The sequence below is a fragment of the Salvelinus namaycush genome, chromosome 25 (assembly GCF_016432855.1).
Source record: "Salvelinus namaycush isolate Seneca chromosome 25, SaNama_1.0, whole genome shotgun sequence".
Lineage (NCBI taxonomy): Eukaryota > Metazoa > Chordata > Actinopteri > Salmoniformes > Salmonidae > Salvelinus > Salvelinus namaycush.
Window position 1 is genome coordinate 6,455,485 of NC_052331.1, and position 15,332 is coordinate 6,470,816.

The 15,332-nt window shown below is 42.4% G+C and overlaps 1 protein-coding gene across 3 annotated transcripts; it reads right to left on the reverse strand.

The window, feature by feature from the left end:
- Positions 1-392: 392 nt before the first annotated feature.
- On the reverse strand, positions 393-15,044 carry LOC120020157 (midnolin-A-like). Of its 3 annotated transcripts, none has more exons than XM_038963633.1 (6): positions 13,702-15,043; positions 13,296-13,383; positions 11,564-11,626; positions 9,500-9,658; positions 8,536-8,950; positions 393-2,679 (listed from the first exon to the last, which is right to left on the reverse strand). In XM_038963633.1, the coding sequence occupies exons 1-6, from the start codon at positions 13,923-13,925 to the stop codon at positions 2,414-2,416; spliced, it is 1,215 nt and encodes a 404-aa protein (XP_038819561.1). In that variant the 5' UTR covers positions 13,926-15,043; the 3' UTR covers positions 393-2,413. The 3 variants fall into 3 exon arrangements, with proteins under 3 accessions (XP_038819561.1, XP_038819560.1, XP_038819562.1); XM_038963632.1 differs by having other exon boundaries at positions 393-2,682; XM_038963634.1 differs by lacking the exon at positions 9,500-9,658 and having other exon boundaries at positions 393-2,682; positions 13,702-15,044.
- Between the last annotated feature and the right edge of the window lie 288 nt (positions 15,045-15,332).

Sequence of the window (15,332 nt, forward strand, 5' to 3'; positions counted from 1 at the left end):
CGTGGTTTTCCGTGCCCCTGCTTTTTCTTATCTCTCTTTTGCTAGTCCTCCCGGTTTTGACCCTTGCCTGCCTTGACTCTGAACCCGCCTGCCTGACCATACTGCCTGCCCTGACCTCGAGCCTTCCTGCCACTCTGTACCTCCTGGACTCTGACCTTGTTTTTGATCTTTTGCCTGCCCACGACCATTCTCTTGCCTGCCCTTTGGATTATAATAAATATCAGAGGCTCGAACCATCTGCCTCTCGTGTCTGCATCTGGGTCTCGCCCTGTGCCCTCATATCTTGTCTATTAATGCTCTGTATTATGTTTCATGCTGTGTGGACCCCAGGAAAAGTAGCTGCTGCAAAAAGCTAATGGGATCCTAATCAAATACCAATACCAGCTACTGACTGTTTTCAGAATAATCTCTTTATAATGTATTTCCTAGAAAAATATAGAGTTAAAACATTCCACTGCATTGACAGACAAACTGAAAAGTATTGCTTTAGAAAAACAATTTGAAACATATTCTACATATCTACAAAGTTCAAGACAATTAAACAAACAAAACATATATTATTTCAAAACATACTTACACAAAGACATAAATATGATTCCGATCTCATTCGAGTGACCACAAAACGTTGCAAAACAAAGCTGTCAAGAAAAGACATAGAAATACGGCTGTGACGATTATGGAATTTTGGGTAACAATTAATTGCCATGCAAATGGCCACAGTTATTGTCATAATTGTCATGTTTGTAAAAAATGTATTAGCTTGTAAAGCATCATAATTCATCTTTGAAAATGACCTACGACATACCTAATGAATACAACACAGCTGTGGTGACACCCCTGTCTCAAAAACAAATGGTTTTGAATGCCTGGAAATTATGCTTCTCCTCCCACCATGCCGTTCTGCCCGGAAAAGATTACCAACTTGATCCTCTCATACACACAACCATACGCACACACATACACACAAACAGATGCACACAATGTCCTGCTACGCACACACTGTCTCACTACCCAGCCGACAGAGATTAGTGACCTTGTCCTTGGAAAATACTCCCCGTTCTCTCCCAAATCTCTAGTCAGGTCGGCACCAAGCTCAGACAGTCTCTGTTTAAAATACCATAAAGACGTATGGTCTTTACCCTAATTCTGACTAGGACTACACATTTATTGATTATGATTTAATACATTCTAATCAATTCCATACAATTATATGTTTCAGGGCGGAATATTCTAATCATTCAATTAACAGATAATTCTCAACTATCAAGGGCTGACAATTATTGTATTACAGTGTAACCGACAATTATGAACAATAACGTGAACAAAAAAAAATTGGTGTCTTACTACGCTCTTTTTATGAAAGGGGGGATTCAACTTTATATTTAAGTTGATATAGTTTACCCAATAGCAGTTTTTCATTTTTACACAGAGAGGATCAAGTTGGTAATCTTTTCCAAGGACAAGGTCACTAATCTCTGTCGGCTGGGTAGTGAGACAGGACATTGTGCGTAGCAGGACATTGTGTGCATCTGTGTGTTGTATGTGTGTGCGTAAGGTTGTGTGTGTGTATGTGTGTGCGTATGGTTGTGTGAATGTGTGGGCGTGAGAAGTCAGTATAAAATGAATTGTTTTGTATTCTTGACTTTAGAACGTTCCCGTGAATAAACCTTTTTGACTATTTTAGGAGGGCACAGTTGGGAGGGCACAGTTGTCTTTTTGAAGAATCCTTGTGCAGTCAGATCAAGTGAGTCCCAGCCATCAATGGCAAAATGGACAGCTTATTTCTCCTATTCAGCCATTCAGAAGGACAGACAATGACGTACAAATGGGAGCCCTTTATTTTTCTCTATCTATCATACATTTTCAGTCCGGCTCTTCTCCCTCTCTCTCAAAAACCACTCCATACTCCGAGTCGTTATTCACGTAATAAGAAGGAATTCGCCTTGGCCACGCCCACAAATATTATTTCATATTCCCATTGTAAAACAGCCAACTTCGTCGTCGATTTTTAGTTATACAGAAATAGCAAAAAATCCAGAAGAGCTGATGTGTTGTTCAATGTACAGGTAACCAGGTCAAAAATCCCGATTTACGGTTCGCAATGATCCCACATAGGGAAATAGAGCCTGCGAGAAGAGCCCTGTGGCTTCAGTCTATTCGGCATGGGAGAGTGGGAAATGTGGCGACCCGGTGTCCAAGTAGGCTATGTACTGGAGCTGGCAATGTTGAAAATGTTTTACAATTGACTAAAACAAAAAATTGCGTTTGAAAAAAGTCTAGTTTTCACTGTGAGCCAATGGGGTAACCTAGGTATTCACAGATTGTTTTCCCCACAGGAGCGCGGGGCCGCAAGGTTCTATCTAATACCAACTGGGACTTTCTCCCTCTCACTCTTTTTCTCTTTCCTATGTCATCACAAGGTCGGAGGGCAGCTCGGGTTTCCATGGCAACTCCAGGGAAGAGCTATCCTGCTGGACATGTTGCTGTTGCTATGGCGCCTGGTGTTGGCTTTGCGTCGTCCAGACGACCAGGGCTGATGGTGGTGAGGAGAGTAGGGGCGTGAGGTGCGTGTGTCCCTGCGTGCCCACCTATGCAGGCGTCTCTGGTGCATCAATATCTGAAGACGCTGCAGTTTACAGCGCAATGCCTGGTTCTCCTTGGACTGACTGAAACACTGGTCTGCTGAGAGAGAGGAGGAAGGAGAGAGGGAAGAGAGGAAAGAGGAGGGGGAGGAAGGGGAAGAAGAGTCATGAGAAAGAATGTTATAGCAGGAACTCAGGAAGTGTATACATTTACATTGAACCACACATGTAATCAGCCTAGCATTGTTCACTGAACACAGAATTCGATGGATGGAACCATGAACATTGAATGTATTTGAAGTCTAAGAATTGAGCAGTGCTGTTTCCCTGACAATGTGACCCAGATGATTACATGTTCATTAGTATGCTTCCGGTGGTAGGGTGAGAAGGTGGTGGTAAGGTATATTAGTTCACATATCCCGGTGAAAAGGTTAAGGTCCTGTTACTATGTGTACGTGACTGTTTGTGTCACTAACTGACCCCTGAGGGCTATGTACATGCTCTATCTCTGCCCCAAAACACTCATAAAACCACAAACACGTGAACACATGCGCACACATTAGCACGCATACACACACACACACACAGGTAATTCACACTATGGTCTAACTGCCCGCAAGCATAACTCTCTCACACACACACGCACACACTCAGGGGATGTTCTTATTAATTGCAGACTGGGAAACAAATGAATGCGTACACTGTGAGGGAGCGAATATTAACAGCCCTAGTTCATGAATGGGGGCATAGAAACCATTTCTTCCTTTCCAAACATACCCTCACAACCAGTGTTCTCTCTGCTGCACAGCCGCTCCTGTCTAAACTTGGACACTCATCAGAACCAGAACTCAGCCATTGTGGGTCTATCCCGGGGAGGCTGTTTCTGTCTAAACTTGGCTATTCTATCCAGAACCATAACACTGCAGCCATTGTGGGCCTAGCTTAAGAAGGCTGGACTGGTTTCCACAAATAACACGAGAACTAGGTGACAAACCATTGACTGGGAATACTCCACGGGAAAAAACGGAATGCTGAACATTTATTGAATGCATATGTGGTACATATGTTTTCAAAAAAGAGAATGAATGTCACACCCTGATCTTTCACCTGTCTTTGTGCTTGTCTCCACCCCCCTCCAGGTGTCGCCCATCTTCCCCATTATCCCCAGTGTATTTATACCTGTGTTCTCTGTTTGTCTGTTGCCAGTTCGTTTTGTTTCCTCAAGCCTACCAGCGGTTTTCCCGTGCTCCTGTCGTGCTCTAGTTCCTGTTTTCTAGTTTTCCCAGGTTTTGACCATTCTGCCTGCCCTGAGTCTGCCTGCTGTTCTGTACCTTGTCACACAACCCTGGATTAATGACCTCTGCCTGACCCCGAGCCTGCCTGCCTTTCTGTACCTTTCGGACTCTGTACTGGATTACTGACCTCTGCCAACCCTTGGCCTGTCGTTTGCCTGCCCCACTGTTTTGTAATAAACCTTTGTTACTTCGAAACTGTCTGCATCTGGGTCTTCTCCTGAGCCTTGACAATGAAGAGACTCTATATCATTCATTTGGTTCATTAGTTGTTTTATGAAGAGAGGGAGTTGAATGAAGACTGCATGGTATACTTAAGTGATAATTCCAGAGAAGCCGGTGTTTGGAGTATATATTGGTACGGGTGTTGTTATTGGCAAACCGTGCCAATATACTGTATCCTCCAAACACCGGCTTCGAGGGCATAATCACTTTTATACAACAGATTACCAACATATTCAAGTAATGATTGACATTATTTTGATGAATTTATTCATACTATTTCATCCTTTCACAAGATATAGTCCCGACACAAATCTAGGGTTGCTACCCAAGCCGGCTGGTCGGTCGTTCTATCGGTTCGGTTGCCAGAGACGCGACCCAGTCGTTGAGTCTTTTTGTTCTGTATCTATGGATGCGACCCAGTTGTTTGTTCTAAATGTTAAATTGCCATACTGGCTGGTAACGTTCTTATCCCTTGCTTGCTAGCTAGCCAACTACGGCTAACTTACAGTCACGTCAAAAGTGCAGCCAGCATAACAGCAAAGTAGCTGCAGTTGCATTTGTTTAAGCTGTTTGGATAACCATAACAATGTTAACTTATTGTTAACATCCATAACAATGATCTAATGAGGCACGGTTTTGCCTGGCATAGAAAATGTGTACACTCGTCAGGACACTGTTGTTCAGAGGAGCTAGCCAACAACACAGCTAACACAATCACTTCAAACTGAAGCTGGAAAGACTGCAAACTCGCTGCACTTCATTTAGTTATACTTTTTTTGTGAACAATTGTTTTTTATTGGATCACAATCATAAATATAAAAATACGTCCTGAATGTATGCTAGCCATTTCCTTATATGAAGGTCATGTGGTGGCAACCAGCGCTGAACAACAAGTTTTTGGTAGCAGTTAACCCAGCCAGCCAAACTTGCTGCTGTTTCTCATTCTGCTGCATACATGTATCATCGTTAAGCAACAGCCTAATTGGTTCAAGGGGTACAGTTTTATCAATCATGTCAGAGAGAATATATGACACTTTCCTCCAAAACTCATAAACCTCAGGACAATCCCATATCATGTGTTTGTATGTGCCAAGTGTATTGAGGTTACATAGGCCACAGTATGGTGAGCCTGTTTTGCATGAAATCTTACAAGTGGTGGCCAGTACAATCCATGACAAAGTAAAAAAATGAATTAATTGATGGTTTGGGTTCTTTGATGAGTGAAATATAAATAGACATTCTCCCAATCAATAGCCTCATCATCGACATCCAAACCATGCTTTAACCATTGAAAGATCTGCTTTAATCGTTGATGAGAATAAATAGCAGACACAAAATCTCTGGACTGGAATGTAAAAATCCACTCTATCACTGGGTGCCTTCCCAAACTAGTACCCAATGGGACTCCCATAGGCACAAAGCGCTGACCACAGTCTAAGATATAGAAATAATGACGACCCTTGCAAATCAAAATGAAGACGAAGTCCCTGAAAACTATGAAGACCCTTTGAGTTGAATATATCCCATCGATTATTGACCCCTTTTGCAGACCAGGCTCTAGAGTCTAGTCTCAAAAGGTTTATTACCGGAAGTAATAGCCTTGTTATGCCATAGAGGGGTATGGACATGCCATTTCCAGTTACCACCTAGACACTTCTCAACCTTCCCAAAATTCTCTATTGTATTAGACATAATAGGACCAAAATACAGCATGCATTTCTTATTAGATACACCAGAAAATAACACATCCTGCAATATAGTAGATGAAACAAGTTCTTCCTCAATAGTTCTCCAAGAGACTGATGCAGACTGATCAAACCATGATCTAAATGGGCGTAACTGGAAAGATTGGTGGTAAATACAAACATTTGCTAATGCAAGTCCACCATTACACTTCTGTCATTGTAACACCTCAAACCTAATCTTTGGATGTTTGCCATTCCAAAGGTATTTACATATACATTTATCAATGATTCCCCAATAGCCTACTGGTGGAGGGAGTGGGATCATCATGCTCAGGAAACGAATGCGTGGCAACACATTCATCTTTATGGAAGCGACCCTAGTTCGTAAAGAAGCAGGCAACGTCTCCCAAACGGTTCAATCTCGTTCAACCTCCTTGTACATTTTCTCATAATTAAACTTCACCAGATCATACAGAGATGTTTGTATACTAATACCCCAAATAAGTGAGATGTGTTTTCATAGGAATTGTTGGTGGAAGTGAAACTTTCTTGGCTGCTTCATTCAGTAACATTAATGCTGATTTTGTCCAATGTATCTTATACCCGGACAGCAATTTGAATTCTTCAAGTGGATAATAAAGATGAGATTGAATTCTGAATATCTGTCATATATATGAGAATATCATCCGCATATGATATGAGAGGAAGATTTAATCAGTATAGGAGAAGCAACTACATTCTGCCTTAGATGTTGAGCTAAAGGCTCTAGCAACAAAATGAATAACGTTGGGGATAGGCCATCTTGTCTACATCCCCGAAAAACAGGGAATGGACTTGAGTGTATGCCATTAGTAGAAACCATAGCAACAGGGTTAGCATATAACACACAAACCATATCGCTAAAATTATTTCCCAAACCAAATTTCTCCAAGACAGCACACAAGTTCTGCCATTCAAGCCTGTCAAAAGCCTTCTCGGCATCTAGAGACAGCACAGCACCCGGTGTGTCCAGCTGTTGTGTGTCATGTATTACCTGCATTAATCGATGGTCATTGTCAGCTGCAAGGCGACCTTTCATAAAACCTGACTGGTCCATGTGAATCAACTTATCCAGATACTTTTCCATCTGTAACGCCAATACTTTTGAATACAATTTTTGGTCAGAATTAATTAAAGATATCGGACGATAATTTGCACAATCTGTGTGATCTTTCCCTTTCTTTGGCAGTAGAGAGATTAAAGCAGAGTTAGTATGCTCATGAGGAAAAGCTGAAAGAATTTACTCCAATAATACTGGTCCTAAAATCCCCCAAAAATGTAGTAACATTTCAGGTGGAATGCCATCCGGGCCAGGTGATTTACCCTTTTTAGCACGTTTCAGTGCTGACTACAGTTCCTCTAACGAGATGGGTTGGCCCAGATCCGCAGATTGCTTCTCATCCAATACGGGCATATCAAGATTATCTAAAAACTGCTTGCATTTGTCTGGCTCAAACTGTATTGAAGATGTATATACAGTACCAGTCAAAAGTTTGGACACACCTACTCATTTCAGGGTTTTTCTTTATTTGTACTATTTTCTACATTGTAGAATAATAGTGAAGACATGAAAACTATTAAATAACACACATGGAATCATGTAGTAAAGCTTGTGAAGCTGTGCAGCCAATCTGGCGACAGTAGTTTAGGCGTGGCGTGTAGACCTGTCGCCAGGAGAGACTTCTCCGAATTTCCTCTGCCTCTTTTGCCAAGGGGAAGGAGAGCTGCTCACCGCTGAAAGTAAGTCGCAGGGTGGCGGGAAAGATCAGAAAAGAGGATATGTACAATGCTTTCCTTCGCTGAATTGTGAATGAACAGTAGTCCGCATAAAAACGTATGGTTCTCCTGGGCTTCTTGGATTGGCACATTCTTTCTTGCTTCATGCTTCACCCTTGTAGAATAGCATTGCGCTCTTGGTATCTGAGAACCTTCAAGACCATGGTCTATAGGTTGTCCTTCTTTGCATTTTGGTTGTAGATCCTGTGGACCCTTTCCATTTGAATCAGAGTAGTACCAAGTGACGGAATCCATTTGGGAAGGATTTCTTGCAGGAAAGCAATTGCATCACCTCCCTCCCGGTTTGTAGCAATCCCCGTGACCCTCACGTTATTGCGTCTGTCTTGATCCTCAAGCGACGCCATTTTAAACAGCATATTCTCAAGTTCCAAAGTGCATAGGTTCACATTCCTTATTAGGCTGCCTGCCTATTTGTCCCGACTCCCGACACGTTCATTACTATGGACAACTGGAGATCGAATTTGAATATTGAAACAATGTTGCAAATGTCGGAGAGGCAGACAGCAAGGTTTATACAATTCTCCACTGTTGAAAACTAAATGTTAGTCTAAAGGAAATGTGAGATAATGTCTAGATGTTTTATAATGTTTTTATAGTAGAGATCAGGTTTATACATTGCCTGGCTGGGCTGATGAGACAGTGGATTGCGCAGTCAGATGGAACAGAGTATAGGCATTTTAACATCATAGATTTAGCCGGTGGTAACTTGTGGAATAGACACCGGCTGGAATGTGGTTTTAACCAATCAGCATTCAGGATTAGACCCACCCGTTGTATAACAAAACCTAAAACATCCTTTGGCTCTGAATAATGTTGCACTTTTGTTTATCTTCCTCAACCAAGAGGGTCAGCTTAAAATGAATAGCTACACACAGCCCTCACAGGTTTTGGTTATTCTGTGGAACCTCAACTCACCAGTAGGTTTATATGAGCGGCTCTGTCCCTGGCTGACGTGGTCCATAAGTGGTCCTGAGGTAGCAGTGGTGACGGGATCCGGGGTGAGAGGTGAGGGCGGTGGGGAGGGCGAGGTGGGGGTACTCTGGGTGCTGCTGGTTGGAGTGCTGGGAGGAGGGCAGCGGAGCTGGGAGAGGGACAGTGGAGCCCCCTGGTGGTGGCGAGTAGCACTAAGCAGGTCATTGAGGATCTGGAGGATGGTGTTGATGCCTTGCCTGGATGATGTGGTTCTGTCCTGACCGGCTGGGTGTAGAGTGCCTGAGAAGGTTCCTGAGAAGACTCCTGGGGCATGGCTCACAAAGCTCTCTATGACAGCACCTGGTTCCCCGGCAGCTGGTTTCTTAGAGGTGGGAGTACCAGCCACACTGCAGTCACCCTGTGAAAAAGTGAGTGAAAGGGTTGCATATTAGATACTCCCTCTCTAGTCATAAGAGAGCCTGTACAATGACTATATCAATAGGCTACCTATCATTTCATAATATTACAATAAATCTGTAACTACATTAGATTGAAAAATGATTCCCTGCCTTACTAACAGGATCAGGCTTTGAAGTATTGTTAGGAATTGAAAACTGGTCAAGGTGTTGAGAAATGCTGGATGCGAAAGATGATGCAAACCGCTTCTACAGTATATTTTAGTTTAATTAGACAAAACTGTGCACAGGGAGACCAAAGCGACACTTCTGAACGGTTCCTAATAATCTGTCCCCTCCAGAGGGAAAGCAGACATATACAATATACTCTTCCTTATCTGTTCGTTGCTTCATCCTTCCGTGCCTTGTTCCAAAACCTTAAATCAAGGTTGCCCTGGGGGCTGAATAGACTAAACAATTGAACCATCTTAAGTGCCTGAAAGCACCCGTGGCTGATTTTATGGCTTAGGGGCCCTGGGGAACCTGGTGGATCCACACTTCACAGGATGCACCTGTTCAACCACAGCCATGCCCGCGCTCCGGGCAATGAGGTGTCTCTGCTGCTGCCCAGCAACATTCTGGGGGGCCAGTTGTAAATGGACAAACATCACGTGATCACCGACCCCGAGGGCAAGGGTCAGGGGTGAACGGCCAGACAGGAAATCACTGACCTGCAGAGACAGAGAGGGAGGAATGGCTCGGTTAATAATTTTACAGCACTCATTTGTTTTCTGCATTTCTCCATTAGAAGGATCCTGATTGATCCAAGCTGTAATAAGCTAAAACAAAACAAATCTAGTGACAAGTTTAGTGAGTCTAAACAGGATCTAATAATTAAAAGGATTGTTAATACATGTACAGTCTCACTATTGTAATGGCCCCAGACATTCAGGGCTATTTACTGAGAACTTAACTCCTTGCTGTAGACACAAAGGCGTTAGAATGGAGGTTTAGTTGTTATTCTCAGTCTGGTGTACCTATTTAGAACAGCCTAGACACGAAGCAGACCACTTCAGTAAGAAAGAGGCCATCAAGCCTAAAGACGGTAGTCACGACACAACAGATAATAGTCCTGTTGAACCACTCACCTATCCATTGTAATATCTCATATGTGGGGAGCAAAAATGTTGTTCATTGTATCAAATGGGCCCAGATAAAACTGTTTGAAATTCTTTGTAAACACACAAGCGCACATTACATTGATCAGAGAGAGAGAGAGAGAGAGAGAGATGAGGTGGAAACAGAGCTGCACTTTCTTCTAACCTCCTTCCAAATGTACCACCGTACAAGAGACATATATTTCCCTAAAATTACACAAACCCACAAAGATTTCGAACACAAATCAAATTTTGACAAACTCCCATATCTGTTAGGCGAAATACCACATTGTGCAATCCCAGCAGCACAATTTGTGACCTGCTGCCACAAGAAAAGGTCAACCAGTGAGTCAGAAACACCAATGTAAATATAACCTTTATATGCCTATTTCAAATCAAATCAAATGTTATTAGTCACATGCGCCGAATACAACAGGTGTACACCTTACAGTGAAATGCTTACTTACGAGCCCCTAATCAACAATGCCGTTTCAAAAAATACAAATAAGAATAAGAGATAAAAGTAACAAGTAATTAAAGAGTAGTAGTGAAATAACAATAGCGAGACTGTATACAGGGGGGTACCGATACAGAGTCAATATGCAGGGGCACCGGTTAATTGAGGTAGTATGTACATGTAGGTAGAGTTATTAAAGTGACTATGCATAGTATTTGTCCCCACCCCCATCATTCGTACATTCTACTATTTGCACATTGTCACTGTACTTATTTTATGTAAAAATGTAGTGTGGGCAATGTTTACTGTTAATGTCTGATTGTTTTTAGAGATAAAGAGAGTGAGAGAGAGAGGTAAGACCATAGTGAAAACTACCTAGCCATTTCTTAGAAAACTGTCCTTTGTCAGGGTTGAGTCACTCGCTCACATACACATACAGATCTTAATTTGACCTGTATTGTCGTACCAAAACAAATCTACAGCAACTGAATTTCAACGTTTATTCGATAATGTTGCTTGATTGGTGGTTAGACTATTAGCTGGTCCAAATTAGGCTACATGAAAAGTGGAATAGTGATAGTGCAGGTTTTCAGTGAAATTATGTAAATCACGAAGCTCATCTGCTCATCTGTATTAACAATCCTTTTAATTATTAGATCCTGTTTAGACTCACTAAACTTGTCACTAGATTTGTTTTGTTTTAGCTTATTACAGCTTGGATCAATCAAGATCCTTGTAATGGAGAAACGCAGAAAACAAATGAGTGCTGTAAAAAAAAAATCTGCAACAAATGAGTGATCAAATTAAGATCCTACATATATCTGTATGCAGACACACAACCACAAATGCACATGCACACAAACATGACCTCGCTGTTTCATGGAGCAACCCGTTCGTAATGAGCTGGTTCAGATGAAGACAGAAAGAAAATGCTGCTTTTTTACATAGCTTTCAATCACATCTACTGCGTATTTACACAACCATCTTATGACACAAAATCCACTGAAAGATCAGAGACCTACCTGAGTTTCAGTTAAACTCTCCAAAGCTTGCATTATGGTCTGCTCTGTTCCGGATGGTTGGGTCTAAGAAAGCAAAGGAACACAAAAATAGAAATTAGAACAACAGTATATACAGTGCATTCGGAAAGTATTCAGACCCCTTCCCTTTTTCTACATTTTGTTATCTTACAGCCTTGTTCTAAAATGGATTAAATAAAAACAATCCTCATCAATCTACACACAATACCCCAAAATGACAAAGCAAAAACTTTTTTTTTACATTTTGGAAAGGCACACACCTGTCTATATAAGGTCCCACTGTTGACAGTGCATGTCAGAGAAAACACCAAGCAATGAGGTTGAAGGAATTGTCTGTAGAGCTCCAAGACAGGATTGTGTCAAGGCAAGGATCTAGGGAAGGGTACCAAAAAAATTCTGCAGAATTGAAGGTCTTGGTCAGGGAGGTGACCAAGAAACCAATGGTCACTCTGACAGAGCTCCAGAGTTCCTCTGTGGAGATGGGAGAACATTCCAGAAGGACAACCATCTCTGCAGCACTCCACCAATTAGGCCTTTATGGTAGAGTGGCCAGATGGAAGCCACTCCTCAGTAAAAGGCACATGACAGCCCACTTGGAGTTTGCCAAAAGGCACCTAAAGGACTCTCAGACCTGATCAAACCAAGATTGAACTCTTTGGCCTGAATGCCAAGCATCACATCTGGAGAAAACCTGGCACCATCCCTACAGTGAAGCATGGTGGTGGCAGCATCATGCTGTGTTTATGTTTTTCAGAGGCAGGCACTGGGAGACTAGTCAGGATCAAGGGAAAGATGAACGGAGCAAAGTATAGAGAGATCCTTGACGAAAACTTGCTTCAGAGCGCTCGGGACCTCAGACCTGGGTGAAAGTTCACCTTCCAACTGGTCAACGACCCTAAGCACACAGCCAAGACAACGTAGGGGTGGCTTCGGGACAACTCTCTGAATGTCCATGAGCGGCCCAGCCAGAGCCCAGACATGAACCCGACCGAACATCTCTGGAGAGACCTGAAAATAGCTGTGCAGTGACGCTCCCCATCCAACCTGACAGAGCTTGAGAGGATCTGCAGAGAAGAATGGGAGAAACTCCCCAAATACAGGTTTGCTAAGCTTGTAGCGTCATACCCAAGAAGACTCAAGGCTCTAATCGCTGCCAAAGGTGCTTCAACAAAGTACTGAGTAAAGGGTCTGAACACTTATGTAAATGTGATATTTCAGTTGTTGATTTTTTATAAATTTTCACAAATTACTAAAAACCTGTTTTTGCTTTGTCATCATGGTGTATTGCGTGTAGATTGATGAGGGGAAAAAACGATTTAATCCATTTTAGAATAAGGCTGTAACGTAACAAAATGTGGAAAAAGTAAAGGGGTCTGAATACTTTCCGAATGCACTGTATATACTGTAGGTCTAATTTATATTTTTGTAAGATCACATATGCATATGAATGTTGCTAGAATAAACTACTGTATGAATAGGCCTGAACTCTGGCAAATACAGCAAATCTGGTGATTTTTCTGACACATGGTTCTGTTCTGTGGTTCAGGGGGAACAGCCAGAGCAGCAGTAGTAATATGCACCTGTGCCATAAGGTTCCAGACCTTATGATCTACTGACCTTATGACGCTGTATACATAACATTACGGACATGTTTCCTCTATACCTGGTGTTAACATTTAATACCATTATGTGGACTGTACATTACATAACTCACCAATAAGCCTGCTTCAATAGTTGGGACCAGCATCAGTTTACTCCCATCAACTATACCCAGGTCCTGGAGTTTCCCTATACTCAAGCACCTGTGGACATGTACGAGGACATGATCTTTACTACATAATGATGTATGGTAACATTTGAGAGTTTTTATTAATTCATTCTTGGTCTTTTGCTCACACGAGAGATTCAAATTATATTTAGCAAGGAACGCATTCCCAGAAATGCATTTCATGTATGATATTTAGGCCTGTTTTACAATGGAGTTATAGGCACCAGAAATGAAATAGTTCACATGACATTGCAACCATTTATGCGGTCCTCAAAATGATTTTCTAAGAAATTATACCAAATGTGTACCCACCTACATTATGCTGTATACAGTTATGTGTTAGGCTACTCACGCTTCCTTATGCAGCAAGACGAATCTTTCCTTCGACCCTCTGAGCTTTTGCGAAAGTCGTCTTCTCACCACCTCCACCGTCTCTCCCGGATGGGCAGAGAGCTCGAAGCGGCTGCCGGTGGTCGAGCTTATGGACAAGCGCATGGGCGGTTTAGTAGGTACCGACGCGCAGACTGGAGCCTCACGGGGAATGAAGCTCTGTGTGCCGGGTTGATGATCGTCCATTCGCTGGGCTACGTTCTGGAGGTCGGACGGTAATGGAATGCTTGGGAATGATTCTAGCCCTTTATTTGGGTCGTATGAGAGAGAGTAGCTAGTGTCCTCTTGTCAAAATGTAGACTCTTTGGAACTGACCCACACAACTCCAATACACTTCTGCCGAAATATAAAATAGTTCGATTTTCTATCTTCTTTGTCTTTGTTTGTTAATGGAGCCAAGTACATCAATACGTTTTTTTCGAAGCTTCTAACTGAAGATAGATAACCACAATAGACCACCATATCATGGCTGTCCTGTCTTCCTCAGACTCAAACCCGCACATCCACTGAACTGTAGGTAGAAGCATCTGTATTTGATTACTGTTAAATCCTCCTACTGTTCATACTAGCCAATCAATATGACCCGAGAGCCTAGTGTTGGGCAGCACGGTCTTGCCAGCTCTATATACTTACTTCCCACTTGTGGACATGATCCATCCCTGTTCTTGTACCTCCAAGCACCATACCATTCATAAAGATGGTGATGTAATCAGGAAAGGAAGAATGTCGCCTGCTTTTTATGCTTGACAAATACAAACTATCATTTATATTGAAAAAGAAGAATGGATTTCATTTGAGAAGAATGGGCTCATGTTAGAGTGCTATGTGTGTGATATGTAGGAGATTTCCTCACACACTTATGTTTATGCGTTGCATTGTGCTATCAACATGATGACTATAAAAGCCTACCATTCATGCACAAAAGTCCAAACATTTTACAGATCTGGAATTTAATAATTAGCAACTCCACAATATTCTATAATTGTTTTTTCAATTTCATTCAACAGTATATTAACATTTGTATTCTAAGTTATTTTATCCTGTACTGTCCAAAGCATTTGGTCTCTTCTCCTCTGCTTAGTATTCTGGTCCAGTCTCATCATTGATAAAGAACAGCATCACCTGTCACATGGGTAGCACCCAGAGGGCCAGCGTAGAATCAGTGACGTAGACAGGCAGAGAAAAGCAGCCAGAACCTGTCACATCGGTTGCTAAATATAGCACCACCCCATCCACTCGCTTCAGCCAGACTGCGTCAGACCGTTCCCGGCACACCTGCCTCCCTCCATCCACCCACTCACTCAGTCCATCCTCTCTTTTCAGCAAGTGCAAATATCCTTCCTCCACCCACTTATTTCATCCCTTCCTCTCCGAAATCCATCATCCTCTCTCTCCTGATACGGACATTCTCTCTCTCTCTCTCTCTCTCTCTCTCTCTCTCTCTCTCTCTCTCTCTCTCTCTCTCTCTCTCTCTCTCTCTCTCTCTCTCTCTCTCTCTCTCTCTCTCTCTCTCTCTCTCTCTCTCTCTCTCTCTCTCTCTCTCTCTCTCTCTCTCTCTCTCTCTCTCTCTCTCTCTCTCTCTCTAATCACTGG

What these genes read in the sequence shown, in the direction of transcription:
- LOC120020157 (XM_038963632.1), bottom strand. Translation starts at nt 13,925, where the DNA reads ATGGACGATCATCAACCCGGCACACAGAGCTTCATTCCCCGTGAGGCT. An exon ending in AGAGTTTAACTGAAACTCAG is followed by an intron (nt 9,659 to 11,563) that starts GTAGGTCTCTGA and finishes CTGTCTCTGCAG; the next exon opens with GTCAGTGATTTCCTGTCTGG. An exon ending in CCGCTCATATAAACCTACTG is followed by an intron (nt 2,683 to 8,535) that starts GTGAGTTGAGGT and finishes CCTCTCTCTCAG; the next exon opens with CAGACCAGTGTTTCAGTCAG.